Below are 15,093 nucleotides of genomic sequence, written 5' to 3' on the forward strand. Positions count from 1 at the left end.
ATGATGAAGTGATGTGCTCTTTGACACTTAATCTGACTGTGGTCTTTTATTCTACTATTTCTATTTTGTTCTATTAATATCTCATATTCTACATTAGTCATTCTTAATAATTTAACACAAATCATCTGTCATAGATCAAAAGGCTGGGACTTTTTCTGTTAGTTGTGTATGTGGCTATTCTTATGTCTAAGGTTATATGTAAAAGCAGCTACAGAATTTAAGGTTATGTTCATTAAGTAGGCCATGTCATACTTGTAGAGGCAGTAATGGTGGTTTTAGTTTAGGGCTAGTAGATCCAGCATCCACAATCAAGACTAGAAGTTCTTAAGACCACATCTCACAATGCTGTGATTGCAACCGTTCCCCAACTCTCTGTGAATGGTACTCATGGCCTTTGATCAATGGTCTTGACAATTTGTATATTAATGATCAAGGGACTGACCTCATAGCCCATTGTTCATTTGGTGGGCTGGTTTCAGTTATTGTGCAAATGTACTGTTTATAAGATTGGGGAAACCTGCAGTCAGCTGAGACTGAAGAAGTCACTTGGATGAGTGACGAAACGATGAACTGAAAACACTACGTCCAGATGAATAGAATCAACTTTTTGGAATTCTTAAGACCATAGTTAAGACCTGCAGAGTAGAGTCAAGATCAGGATTTTTTTTTTAAAAAATAACACCATAATGAAAAATAACAAAAGTGTGGAGAAGAAAAAAAAAGATTTCATTAGAAAAATAATTAGAAAAAACCCACAAGTACAATTTGTAGAAAACTGATGCACAAAATGAGGATGATGATGGATGTGCGTGAAATTATAAACACCTTAGTAAAATCACTTAAAAAAAATTCTAGTTTTATAAACGTAAAAGGATGACACACGTGTTATGTTTATACATGCATAGAGAAACTGAATTATACATAATATAAAAATATACATATAGTGTCCAGTCTATCTGAAATCCCCCTTATTTTTCTTGATATGGTTTAGTTTCATAAGTTATGATTCTTTTGCCCTTTTTCCTTCTTTTCTGTATTGATTTTATTTTTATTTTTGGAAACAACAACAACAACAATAATGATGATGATGATGATGATGATGATGCAAAACCGGCAGTTCATGAGTACAGACCTGAAAAACACAAACTGTTCAGGTCACGGGTGCCACACATAAGGTTCGAGGGTGACTTGGCATAGTGTAAAACTATGAACTACTCCTCCAGATTTTCTGATAATGCTATTCCTGATGTAGTTATGCCAGCATGATTAATCCACATGTGTTGAGGCATATTGTTATACTTCCACTTATATATATATATATTTAAACAGCTGGTCATCTGTCTCGTAGGAATTGTTTACTGAAGAGGTTTTTTGTTGCTTTTGCCTGCTGCTCTGACTCTTCTGAGATTAAGCTCTAAATTTTGTGTCCATCGGTAACTTGAGATAGGCTGGTTGTCCTCCCCAGTCACGTGGTCAGCCTGAGCATCCTTTGGCAGATCCAGCAGGCTGCCTCGCGTGTCTCCAGTAAAGGTTATAGAGTGAACCAGCCCCGCTGCTGCGTCCTATAGTCGCCTCATCTCCCGCTTCTAGCTCTTTCTCCTCTGTGCAGACTGCTCTGTGAAAACGCAGGTAAGTCCGCGAAATGATCCATGCAAGCGTTACAGCGTTGAGTTTTGAGTGGGCAACTACGCACCGTGGCATCAGCGTGATGCTGCGTGGATAATTGCCGTGCAGCAAAGACATGCATGTGCTTTGGCAAAAGTAAATGGCTGCTTAATGCTGCGCATTTAATGCTTTCGCTCAAACTGAGACATGCCAGCTTGCAAAGGAAGGCTGCAGAGTGAGTCCTCGCAGGTGCAGCGCTGTCTGCGGGTGCAGGGGCTGCTGGAGAGGCAGATACGTCTTCATTACTCATTGTGCAGGTCGAGCAGCGTTCCTCCGAGTCGGAGGCGGTGGCGTTGTGCTCATTGTAGTACGCTGATAGTCGACATTGTTGTTTTATCGCAGAAAGTAGCTCTAGTTGTCGCTCGCAGAAGATCGGTGGCTCTGGATTGTGTGAAATAGTCCGACGTTCAAATTCAAACAGTAGCTGGAGGTGGCGGTAAGGTCACATAGTAATGACTCAGCAACCGTCGTCTGCTGAGGAGAGTAAACTCGGGCTGCTTTTGGAGGATTTCCAGGAACTGAAGGTTTAAAGAAGCTGCCTGTTTGTTCCCGTGGAAACCAGCGGAGTGGAGGTAACCTGGCACCTTTGTGCTTCTCTGTTTTTATAAATAAGGAATTTCAGAATTGAGTGCGAGTATTGATCATCGAGCCACTTATGTCTGAGCCACAAGGAGCTGAGTGGGATTTCAGCTGACAATATGTCCTCCAGAAGGGCTGCTCAGCTATCATAAATAAACAAGGAGCCTTTCGGAGGTTTCATCTCACTCCCTGTTTGCATTTTATGACAGCATAATTCAGTTTACATTACATAAACACTCACATTTTATAATAAAGCATGAACGATTTGCCATAATGTGTAGAGGCTCAGGTTACCCTGTGAGAATCATTTCCTCTCTGCCTGTAGTAGAGTGAAGAATTGCCCCGTGTTTAAGTTATCTTGCTCTTATTCCTGCCTCCATCCAAGTGCAAGGCAGTGATTTTGATAGTATTAGTATTGTTAATATGCTCGCGGACCACATCAGGCACTTTGCAAGTTTTTATTCCTGTTTGCCAAACATTTTAAGATGCGGAAAACTGCAGTTACTTTGGTGTTATTTTTCAGTTTTATTGAAATCTTGGAAAGGAATTTGTGAAACAAATATTGAATATTGAAAAAATTGAAAAATGATCACTAATTCAAGTCACTGAATTGGACCTCTTGACTATGTTTGTGCTGTTGGAGAAGTTAATGACATTATCGGACATGTAATATGGGCTGCTGTGTGGTATAGCACATCTGACTATTTCATTAGTCGGTTACTTTATACTAATTAGCTGGTTTATGTATCTGTGTTTTGCACTCATTCAGTGGATGCTTTCAGCTTCTAGCCATAGCTGTTAACTTAACCCTTATCCTCTCTTCCCAGTATGGTCACTTTTGGGGCTAAAAGCCAAACGTTGTAGCAGCCAAAATGCTAATGTTAAGGTTTGAAAAATAAATATTTGAGAAAACTGAAACTGACCAGTCCAGAAACTGACCCGTCAAGAAGTTTATTCCTCTGTTTTGTTGAGGAAGTAATTTTATTAGACTATTTGCACTAATGAGCTAGTTTGTTGGTTTTGTTTTGTTTGGTTAAAGCTGGTGTAGTTTGATTAGTAATTGAAAAACAGGTATGTCAGTAAAATTAAGTGAAAAACATGCAAAAATATTATGGACTTAATTGGAAAAACTGAAAATCTGACTTGTAATACCTTACATAATATATTACTGCGAAAAGTACGTGTATTACTGGAACAACTTACCAGGTGTCACTGCCAAAACAAGTTACTATAACAAGAGCTAAGTAGAAACAATCATCAAATAGGCAACTAGCTTGGTAGTAAACCAAAGTCATTTTGATCTGATGGTAGCAACAGGTGGATATTTAGATTCACAGTAGTGACAATCACAAGTCTTTACTGTAAGAATTCTTTGAGTAGTTTGTTGAGACACTTCACTCTGGTTGAAAATTGTTGACTCGCCCATCATACTTATATTATTGCTAAAAGTTGAACAGTAGGTGTCTATCTTCTTTAAAAGAAGATCACCATTACTGTGCCAAATCTTTTTCAATTCAATTCAGTTTTATTTATGTATCACAAAATCACAACAACAGTTGCCTCACAGTGCTTTATTTGTATACAAAAGAATAATACAGGGAAAACAGAGGAAACCCCAACATATGACCCTCTATGACCAAGTGGTTTGGCGACAGTGAGAAGGAAAAACTCTCTTTCAACAGGAAGAAACCTCCAGGAAAACCAGGCTCAGGTTTCCATCTGGTGACTGGTTGGGGGTGAAGACGGGACAGAAATCTGCTTCAGTTTTTTATTTTATTTTAGTTTTTTCCCCTGAAAAAAGTCAGTGGTAGTTTTATTTTTTAAAATGACTATAATATGGATGGTGTTTGTCCGAGACTAGTTTTAGGAAAATCAACAACGTTGTTATAGTACAAAGACAAAATATTTTTAATACCCCTTATTCTGAGTAATTTAGACATCTCAATAGATTTGTGTTGTCCAATTGTACTGACAAAGAATAAAACTAAATACACTTTCTCTGTGTATTCAGTAGAGGTGGGGATCACCATACATCCCACGATACGATATTATCACAATACTTAACGCATGATACGATAGAATTGCAATTTTTTAAAATATTTTGCGATATTCAGATTCTGTACATAAAGGTAAACTTTATCAATATTCATTTTATCTAATATCAAAGCCTCGCACTCAGTCTTTCTCTCATTTCAGTCAGTTTTATTGTTGACAAACTGAACGGTTTGTATTACAGTCTAGTCCAACTTAACTGAATGCAACCATCTGGTACAATTATAGCTATTCTGAACTATGCAATTTATGAAAACTATGCAGCCCATTCAGCAACTGAAGAATTTGAAAATAAATTAAAACAAAATATAATTTTACATTAAATAAAAAAAGTTTTAAACTTAATTAAAATAAAACATGTCTTAAATTAAAATAAGTAAACTGTCGTGTTTATTGCTGCCAAAAAACAAGTTAAACACATTTGGACAGTGAAGGAATGTCAGGATTCTTGCTCAGAAAAAGGAGCTGATCAACATGCTCTGAAGTCAGAGCATGTTCCAGTCCACAAAAACCTTTTTTGTAACAAAATATCGATTTCTGCTGTCCCTGTATCGATACATTATTAGCAAACAAAATATCACGATACTACACAGTATCGATTTTTTCCCCCACCCCTAGTATTCAGTCATTTTAGTACACAAATTGATTTCAGGTCATTTCTTCTGATGAAAATGAAAATGATTTATCAAACCTAGTTTTAGGTTGACAGAATAACCTAGTAGCTCTTTTCATTTTTGTCTACTTATGGTTGCAATAAAAACTTTGTAGAGAGTCACAGTCATCTTGTTTCTGTTGTTGAATTATTTAAAATGTTATGTATAACTGCTGTTAACAGCACCAATGAAATGTAATTTATTCTCAGTTTGAATTCAAAAAAGAGCTTTACATAAACACATTAGTCTTTTCTCCGTTTGGTTTTATTAACATTGATTTTGTGATATAAATTGTTTATGGCGTCTGAGATAGAAATTAGAAATGGATTAATGATAAATTCAGTGTCTGAATTAAATCAGATTGAATAAATAATTTATCATTGTCGTTCCAGTCTCACAATATGAATGCACAAAACTGATGACTATAGTTATGAAAAGAGCTTTATACTTTTTGGTCGTCAAGCTTAAAATATTGCACTCTAAGTCTGTAGCATCATTGTGTTCAAGTTTGAGGCTTTGTAGAATTATGAGCCATCATGTCTCTGAGTTTGCTGCCCACTTATCTCTAAATTTAGATGTATATATGAAGAAATAGCTCACTGCTGTGTCTGAAGTGCCCCGATCTGGCCTGGAGTTGGAGAAGTGGTTGTTACTGCAGTCTTTGAGACTAGTAGATGAGTTTGTGTGCAGCAGTGGTCTGCACAGATTATATTTACATGAAGCTTTTAGCAGTATTCAGGCGGATACATGTGATTTAACAGGTTAAATGTGGTTAACAGCAAGTCACGATCTTACACTCTCCGTCTGCACTGTATGTGAGGTCCTGTCCATGTTTGTCAGTGTGCACTGTGAAAGTCTGCAAGATGTCTCAACACTGATGCCAAGACTAATTCTTTGTCAAACTCGACCACTCTCTTTCTTTGGTTTCTTTGTTTTCATTACAATTGCTTAGTATGATGAAGCAGCAAAATCTCAGGGACACCAGGTAAACATTTCGAGGTTTACCTTAAATTTAAATTTTCCCATGGCACCTTTTGGGTGAATCTGTCCTGCATACAGTCATGGGCTTCATGCTTACTATACTTGATTTAGAAATGAAATGGACTTTTCTGTTACCTGAGGGGAAGCAGTTTGCATTAACATTTTTTTATCAGTCAAAAATTAAAGTTAATAAGATGCCACATCCCAGCCACAGGTTCTTATTTATTTCACCCTTTTTTACTTATGTCATTAGCATCTTTTCTGAGTAGCATAAAATGACTTCATCTACAATTTAGTTATACAAGCTTCTAACAAGTCTTGAATCTTGTCTCTTACATAGAAAAATTCAATTTTTAATGACAGTTTCTTGACATCCTATAAAGAGCCGCAGTAGCTGCCAGTACAGAACACTAACGTGGGCGATGCTTACCAGTTTAACAATGTCACACCACAATTAACTGACTAAATTAATACTTCTGAAATCGTTGTGTTTTTCTCTGTGGTTAAGGCTCTAAAATATACTGTCTCACATCCCATATTACATAAAAGGCTACAAGGCAAAAGCAAGTAATACAATAAAGCCTATATTAGCTATTTGCGGATCTACAAATATCAGCACTTATAATGTTTGATAAATGAACATTTGAAAAGTAAAGAGGACACGGCAGAAACACCCAAGGCCATGTTGTGAGTGTTGGTGTTACATAGTTTGGCCACCAGAGGGCATTTTTCAACTTCTCTGTTGGCAACACAGAAATACAACAACAGGCTGATCCAAGATGAGTCGGGCAAAGTGTAAACGAGTAAATAAATAGCTTAAAAAATATTAAGAAAATCTGTTGAATCTATATGTGTCGGAAACAAAAAAAAATATTGTCCGATATACTGGAATATCAGAGTTTTTAAATCTGATATATCAGTATCGGTTTTAAGAGTCTTTAAAATACTAAATACCTCTATTTTTGTTCAACGTTATTTAACTTGAATATGTGCCATGTGGTGCTGTTATGCCACATTAGATTAAAAGTCTTTTTAAAGTGCTGTTAGTTGAGTCCCTGCAGCCATCTGGGGGCTACAACATCTAATTTGCAAATGGCTGCACCAAAAGATAGCTCCATTAGATGTATTGATCTGCTGCGATTACCTTGATTAAATGATGTGTCACAAACACCAAGCTGTTGAACAGTAACTCTACAAGCATCTGTGGCTTTCTGCCTCTGTGCACATTACACTCTGCTAATTTATGCATGATAAACAAAAAGTTTGCAGTCAGACACAAAAACAAATTAGCTTCTTCTTCTTATATAAATCAAACTGAATTCCCCTGAAAATACTCTATCACTTGGGTTAACTGAGACATATATGGTGGTTTTTCTTTGCGAAGTTTGGAACTAGTGGTATATTACTTTAAATTCTCAAAATGCGGTTATACCCAGCAAACATGGTAGAAAGAGTGACCCTAACCCTCCTTGGTCAAAAGTGCACTGCAGATGCTCACAAGGCAAGAATTATTAATCACATTAATGTAGTCAATAAATTAAATACTTGTATTTGCCGTTTAATACAACAACTAATGTGTTCATAATAATAATGGATTGGATTTATATAGCGCTTTTCAAGGCACCCAAAGCACTTTACAATGCCACTATTCATTCACTCTCACATTCACACCGGTGGAGGCAAGCTACAGTTGTAGCCACAGCTGCTGTGGGGCAGACTGACAGAAGCGAGGCTGCCATATCGTGCCATCGGCCCCTCTGGCCAACACCAGTAGGCGGTAGGGTAAAGGGTCTTGCCCAAGGACACAACGACCAGGGCAGAGAGCCCAGGGATCGAACCGGCGACCTTCCGGTTACAGATACGCTTCCCAACCCCCCGAGCCACGGTTATGAAATGGTTATGAACAGATGGCTGCGTAACAGCCACTTCTTGCACATAGGCTAGTACTCCTGGAGCCTGTGAGTTTTCTTTTAAATTACAAACTTCACTTTTGTGCTATTTCTGTGTCGGCATAAGATTTTTTAAAATGTCCCTTTGTTCTAATAAAAGGACATTCTAAAAAAAAAAATGATTGAAACCAGTTTTTGAACACAAAGTTTTTCCTTAAAAAAAACAAAAAAACAAAAAAAAAACCACAAAGTTTTTCCAAAACAAGTATGATCAGATAACGTTCAACAAGTACATAGAGCTGGGGGGGAACTTAAGTTTCTGACATCCAACCATTATATCACAAGCTAGGTCACAGTGGCAGCAGACTAAGTAAAGTGTCCTAGATGTCCTGGGCAGGGCGATACATCCAGTTCCTCCTGGGGGATCCTGGGGCATTTTCAGGCCAGAAGAAATAAACATTCTCTCTAGTGGGTTGTGGGAATACCCTGGGATCTCCTCCTGTTGAGCGTGCCGGGAAACCCTCCAAAGGGAGGTGCTTAGGAGGTATCGTGACCAGATGCCAGAACTACCTCAGCTGGCTTCTTTCAACATGGTCGAGCAGCAGTCCTAAACCAAGATGCTTCCAGATGTCCATGCTCCTCACTCATATATCGAAGGCTGAAATATGAGTGAGTTTGGCCTTTTAAACTCATTTAAAAAGCCAAACTCATTTTGGCTACTCACAACTTTTATTTTTAACGATGACTAAAAGTCATAAATTCAACAACATAAAATTTAATCCAGGAAGTGAGTCAACATACACTGTTTAGCTTTCTCTTTATAAAAAAAAAGTTTTACATATTTATTACTGATTTAGTTTAATTCATTTCTTTTGCTTAAAGAAATACTAATGTCAAAATCACAGCCTAAAAGGAAATAAATCAGAGCATTAATTTTGTTGTTTTTGGGGTCATCCCAGCACTTTGATGGATGTACGGAAATCTGAAGGTGGGGAGAGAAGTGGTGAGAGTCCACATTCAGTACAGAGCAGGCATCAATTAAAAAAGACAAACATGGGAAGAAGGAGATATAATGGAGCTGGGTTGCAAAGCAGCTTGCACAGGTGCAGGGACTATAAATATGAGAGTAGGCCTGGGCTTGACTTTCTACTATATAGAGGTAATAAAAAAAACACATAGGCAAATTTAAATTAAGTGGGGTTGCAGTTATTATCTTTACTATTTAATATGTTATTACATTTCTTTATTAATAAGTCATGTATTAATTGGTCTATCAAATGTTAGTAAATACCATGTTTACTCAGAACTTCATAACATCATCAGATGTCTTGTAAATCTACAATAGTATATGTATTACAATGTATAGTATTAACCCTTTAAAACTGGTCGGAGAGGGCACGCTCCGTTTTGCGTAACTATTTTTAAATCCCTGTAGAACCAGAACCATGCAAGCTAGCACAATAATTGTTTTGCACATGAAACCGGAGTAGTTGTACTTACATCTTATGTCATCATCTTGTTGTTCCACATATGGCTTTGCAAAAACAGCATAAAAAGCACTTGCAGCAACAAAAATACAAACAGCAGCAACAAAAATATAATATTCCAGAAACACGCTTTGCCGATCTGATCAACTGTTCATAACACTTCCTTTGTTGGGATAGACGTCAGCGCGAACTATCGCGTGTCCACCATTACCTGGCCGAAACCGGAAGTGACGTCTTTTTCGCGGAAAATGTAGTTTTTTACCTTAGGGACCTTATAAGCCTGTACTGGTGATTTTAAAAGTCATGTCTGACTTCATGCTTTTTTGAATAGTTTCTGGGATGCTTAGAACTCAAATTGCACTGCTGTAAATAGTTTATTTTGATGCACCTGCTGTTTTTTTGCAAATTTGCATTATAATATTTATTTTTGTTTTTCCAGCACTATATAATATTTTGTGTATTTCAAAAATAAAACTATGAAGACACTCAAAATTAATTTCCTGTTGTTAGAAACTACTTTGTGCAACTTTTTTGTATTTATAGTTTTGAGGGACAAACCTCTTAAATTTCTCTAACTAGAAATATATGTAAAAAAAAAAAAAAAAACCAACCCAAATACGATTTTACATCTTTTGTAGTTATTGCACTTTTTTGCAATTTATGTAGTTATTATAGACTTAATGCATACATATTATTAAAATTTGGGCTATAACGGTTTTATTGATGTATAGCAACTTGAAATGCTCCCAAAAATGGCACTACAGCATGTAAAAATATAAAGATAACTCTGGCGGACTTGTTTCTATGGTAGGTCTTAAAGGGTTAACCACCAATGGGCCCAACTATTGACATCAGTATTAGTGTACATTCAGAATTGGTATGGTTATTCAATTCCATTAACTCTGTGACTAGTCCTTAAACCTCCTAGTCTAGAGAATTCTTGTGGTACTTTTTTACAGCTTGTTTCTAACTTCTAGACCTTGTGATCGAATTACTTTTGGCAGTTGATATTTTATGCTGATCTCTTGAAACAGGTAACAGTTTAAACAAGGTGGCTGTCAAGCAGAGGGAGCCCAGAATGACTGTATTTATAAAGTCAATTGCAAGGTTAAGCATCCACTTTACATAGTAATCTGAGCAAATGAAATGCCTGTCTGTAAACACATTTTTTGGCACATCTGCCAACCTGCCATGTACTTGTGATATGACAAGGATTTCTTTCTCACATTCGTTATGCAATCATTGCATCGTCATATAAATATGTTTTTTCTTTCTTGCTCAGTTGCTGATGTTTAACAGAAATCCAGCGGAATATTTTACCGTCATCTCATCTTTACTTTTCTCTGTAGGTATCACACCCTGACCAGTCACCCTGATTCTTTGTATTGCAGACTGGATGTTTACCAGGCCTTTTGTTTTCCTTTTTTTAAATGTTGGCGTTCCTCAGCTGCTTCCGCCACCAGTGTCTGTAACACAATCACTAATATATCAATCCTTTCACACATTCAAAGGCAGAACCATTCAGAGCTCTCTGATTACATGGCTGTGTCAAGGGGGTGAGACATTTGATATCACTGGGCACTGGTCTGGGTGGTGGTAGGCAGGGCAAGATATGGGTCAGCTTTGGTGTGACTACCTACTCCATGTTCACCCCGTTACCACTCCATATTCACGTTGCTTGAATGTATATTTCCGTTGCATATCCATAAAGCTGTGCTTTAAAACACTGAGAGTTACTCACAATGGATTAGTCTGTGGTTATGCAGGGGAGGTGTATGCATCTGCTGTGTACTGAACTGTTAATGCAGTACTATGGAGTGCATGTGCATAGTACCTCACTGTTAAAGACATAACCTCAAACTGCTCTAGATCTCAGCAGCCTACAGTACTTCTATTTGTGCAGTGCCTTGTGTATAATGTGAGCTGTGAGCCAAATGTAAATGTCTCAAAGGGAGCAAGTGAGTCAGCTGAATAAAACTGAGACAGATGTGAAGCCTCATATTGTGACTGTGGGAAAACGGCAACACCAAACACAACTGGTCACTCGGGGTTGATTTAACTGGGTTTCATTAATTCCCATGACTATTTTATGTTGGCAGTACATTCTTACTTATTATTTGCTTAATTTAGCCTAATGTTTTCTGTTTTGCGTCCTTCTTGTTTATACTGCAGCGAAGCCTTATAAAAACCAAGGGGTATTATTAGCTCAATAAATCAAAAATATGAGTTAATCAAAGCAAAGCCTGCGCATGACAAAAGGATTTTCGGATTAGCGTATTCTGGTATTTCCTTCTCTGTCTGGTCTGGCAAAGCAATGTAGGCACACCAAAATTATAGACAGCACAGACTCAGTCTTTGGAGGAGTTAGTGGATTTTAAATGGCAGCTCTTCCCCTGCCCCGTCCCCTCCTGCACTGCCCAGAATAATATAATTACAGACCAACAACCGGCATGTTTACATGGAAGAGAAGCACCTGTTTTCCATCATGTTGAGACCAGTCCAATCACTAGCATTTATTTTTGACATTTTCAGGATGATTCAGCTGTCTGCTCTTTGTGGATGTGTGCTACTGGGGTTTTCAAATTATGAAACTGATCTAAAGACTTGAAATCATTTAATTCATGGAGCACCAGCAGTAATGACCTGTGAAGATATCTTAACAGTCACTTAGCTGGTAAGATGCTAATTTCTATCTGGAAATTTAATTTTAACATAATGGTAACAGTCCCACTGAGACTCACGGTGAGCTGTTTTTTGCATCAGTCTGGTATTTTCTGGTACAGAGCTCTAGATTTCCCTGTTTCCCTGCCAACGTCAGCTAGGTGAGAAGTGGGGAAATAGCTGTTTCAAATATATAATTACTTTACCTGACTTACTGTAATAAATAGCTTAACTAACTTATCTAGGTCACACTACACCAAAGACAAATAATTCTACCGTAATACCATTTTACGTATTAAATGTTATTACCGTCACTCAGATATATACTTTTATTGGCCACATTTTTAATTATGACATAAAAAGCCAAGCAGTCAGTGACCAAACCTTCAGACTTTTTTTCAGTTTAACAATTTTTTGTCTCATAGGCAGCATGCTCATTGTCTAGTGATCATGATTTACAAAAAAAAGAGTTTTTGTTATTCAATACGATCCAAAATAATTTAGTGAGCTCATAAACTCACCAGAACAGCGTAGGCTTAACTATTTTTTTCTAACCACAGCTATCGACATCTAGTGACATTCAAGTAAAATTCATGTAGCTCCATTTTTCCACAGCAAAAGCTACGTGCATGTTTTATAATGTCAATTACATTACTACCACCTGAATATACTTTTGCATAAATAATAATTTACAAGCCAACCAGCTCATAGCTGCAAACGGTCAAAGCAGCTACCCTGCCTTTGTACAAGGCAGTACAATCTGTAAGCAAACACCTCCAACATCTTTTTGTGGTACTCATTGTTATATAAAGCTTTTCTACTCTGAGCACTCAAAACACTTTATAATCAGTAATAGCAAACTTTAGACTTGCTCATAGGTGGATTTTGTTATGATTTTACAGAACATTGTTTAATTTGGACCACTTCCTGTAATTATGCTAAGCTACCTAGCTTAAAAAAAACCTCAACATTTTTTAAAAAGGAAAAAATTAAAATTAGATTCTCTGATTCACATTTTGTTTTCAGATTTGTCTGTGGACTTTTAGTTTACTGTGTGTAATTTGTGGTTATATATGACTGTGTTTCTTTGGATGTGTATCCATCAGCATATGGTGATTATGTACTATATAACCTTACATGTGCTTGGTCACATGTAAGGTTGGTCACTTGGTCACTTGGTTACAAACTATCCATCATATCTGACTGCTAACCTCCTACCCTGTTCATTCTCCAGCAGGTTATGCCACCCCAAAGGCTTCCTGGATCCCCAGCAGTGAAAGAGAAGGGCTGATCCCGTCCTCCTCCAGGTTCCTGCCGTGCAGCCCTTCTTTCCCTCTTTCTCTCTCCTGCTTATTCCCCTCTCCCAAAGATACAAACCCTACCTGACCCCAACACCTAAACACTTTGACCTTTGTCACCCACTTCTTGGACCACTCTTGTTGGTCCAGTCACGTCCACCGCATCATCTTCCTCACAGCAATTCCATAGCCAGTCTCCCCTCATTCCAGCCACACTAGTCCACTTCCCTGCAGGACCCTGCACGTTTTAGAGGTCTGCTCTACCCTCTGGCTGCTTGCCGGGCCCCATGGCTACAGGAGGTCATGCCCCTGACATAGATGTGTTAATAAACCTACAGCAGGTAAGAAGTATTGTTTTCTTAAACTGAACCTGTTATTATAAAAATAAGAATAACGATAGTTAGCATAATAATATAATAATGGATTGCACAGGAGGGGTTAATGAATGTCATTACAGTAGATGTCTATTTGAAACTTCAAGGATGCAGTTAATTTTCTTTCATCTTTTTCAATGCCATGTGCCAACACAGTGCAGAGCAGCTACCTGAACTCTACTCCCACAGAGGTCGGTTATCTTGTTAACAGTCTTACATCCTCACTGCGTATGACCTTGGATACTTTGGCTCTGAAAAATAAAGCCTTAAATCAGAAGTGCTTGAGTTTTGGTGTTAACTTCAATACATACGTTCTACAAACCATCAACGTGTCTATTAAATGGACTGATTTCTATATAGCACTTTTCTATTGTCCTGGAGCTCCGAAGCACTTTATACAACCGCATTAACCCATTCATACGCTTTAGTGCTTTCTATCTAACATTCATATTCTGACGCAGAGCAGGGCGATATGACCAGAAATATTTATCACAATATACATTTAAAAATTTGCGATAACGATATAACTGACGATATAATTGACACTAGACCAAATACTTTACAACTCCACAACTTTATTAGTGCAAAAAAAACAAACAAATCATCAATGTATTTTCACTTAAACAAGCAGCTGTTTTTTATGTGCATTAAAGTTATATAAAAATTTAATAGTGCAAATGCAAATTCCTTGCTGACAGTTTAACCAAAAGGCATTTGCAGTGGGAATTGGCTGACATATCCTCAGCATAACCATGTATAATATCCACAAAACTTAAAAAGAGGTTATACACACACAATACGGTAATATTATGTTGAAGCACAGTACGTATCACTCCGCGAGGCTCCTGACTACAATACCCTTAATGCTCCGACAATCCATCAAGCGGAGCGGCTTCGTAGCTTAGCAAAGCCCAGCCCTATTCTGACGCATGCATTGGAGAGCAACTTGGGGTTAATATCTTGCCAAATGGAGACTGGAACTGCCCAGGATCCAACCACCAGCCTTCTGTTTACGCACATGGCGGAAAAAGCATGGCGGCGACGGAGAATGAGAAGGGCAAAAGCGGATCGTTGAATGAAACGGATGAAGCAGAATTGGTTTGTAAAAATGCTGCAACTTCATTGGTGTGGAACTGGTTTAGACTTCGTCCGTCAGATACACAACAAAGCACTATTTTTGGTAGAGCATGCTAGAGGGCCGTCGTTTTTTCCGTGTTTTTTGGAAAATACGGCACACTTAAATTCAATCCTTTGATTTTTCTGAAAGTCGACAGTGCCCCTTATAATCCCGTGTGCCTTATGTATGAATTCTGGTTGTGCTTACTGACCTCAAAACGATTTTCTGTGGTACACGGCGCTCGAAAATCTGTCAAATGTTTTAGTACGACTTTGCTAAGCTATGAACCTGCACTGCTTAATGGGTTGTCGGAGCATTACGGCTACCGTAGTCAGGA

At 37.8% G+C, this 15,093-nt stretch overlaps 1 protein-coding gene across 2 annotated transcripts in view; it reads left to right on the top strand.

Annotated features, from left to right (window-relative positions):
* The first annotated feature begins 1,468 nt into the window (after window positions 1-1,468).
* Window positions 1,469-15,093, top strand: part of slc4a3 (solute carrier family 4 member 3) — a 65,842-nt gene continuing 52,217 nt past the window's right edge. For both annotated transcript variants that reach the window (XM_082508604.1, XM_082508603.1), the window contains exons 1-2: window positions 1,469-1,629; window positions 13,202-13,606. In XM_082508604.1, the coding sequence (XP_082364730.1) occupies window positions 13,553-13,606 (54 nt within the window). In that variant the 5' untranslated portion in view covers window positions 1,469-1,629; window positions 13,202-13,552. The remainder of the gene's footprint in view (window positions 1,630-13,201; window positions 13,607-15,093) is intronic.

Source organism: Aulonocara stuartgranti (genome assembly GCF_965226115.1).
Source record: "Aulonocara stuartgranti genome assembly, chromosome: 16".
Lineage (NCBI taxonomy): Eukaryota > Metazoa > Chordata > Actinopteri > Cichliformes > Cichlidae > Aulonocara > Aulonocara stuartgranti.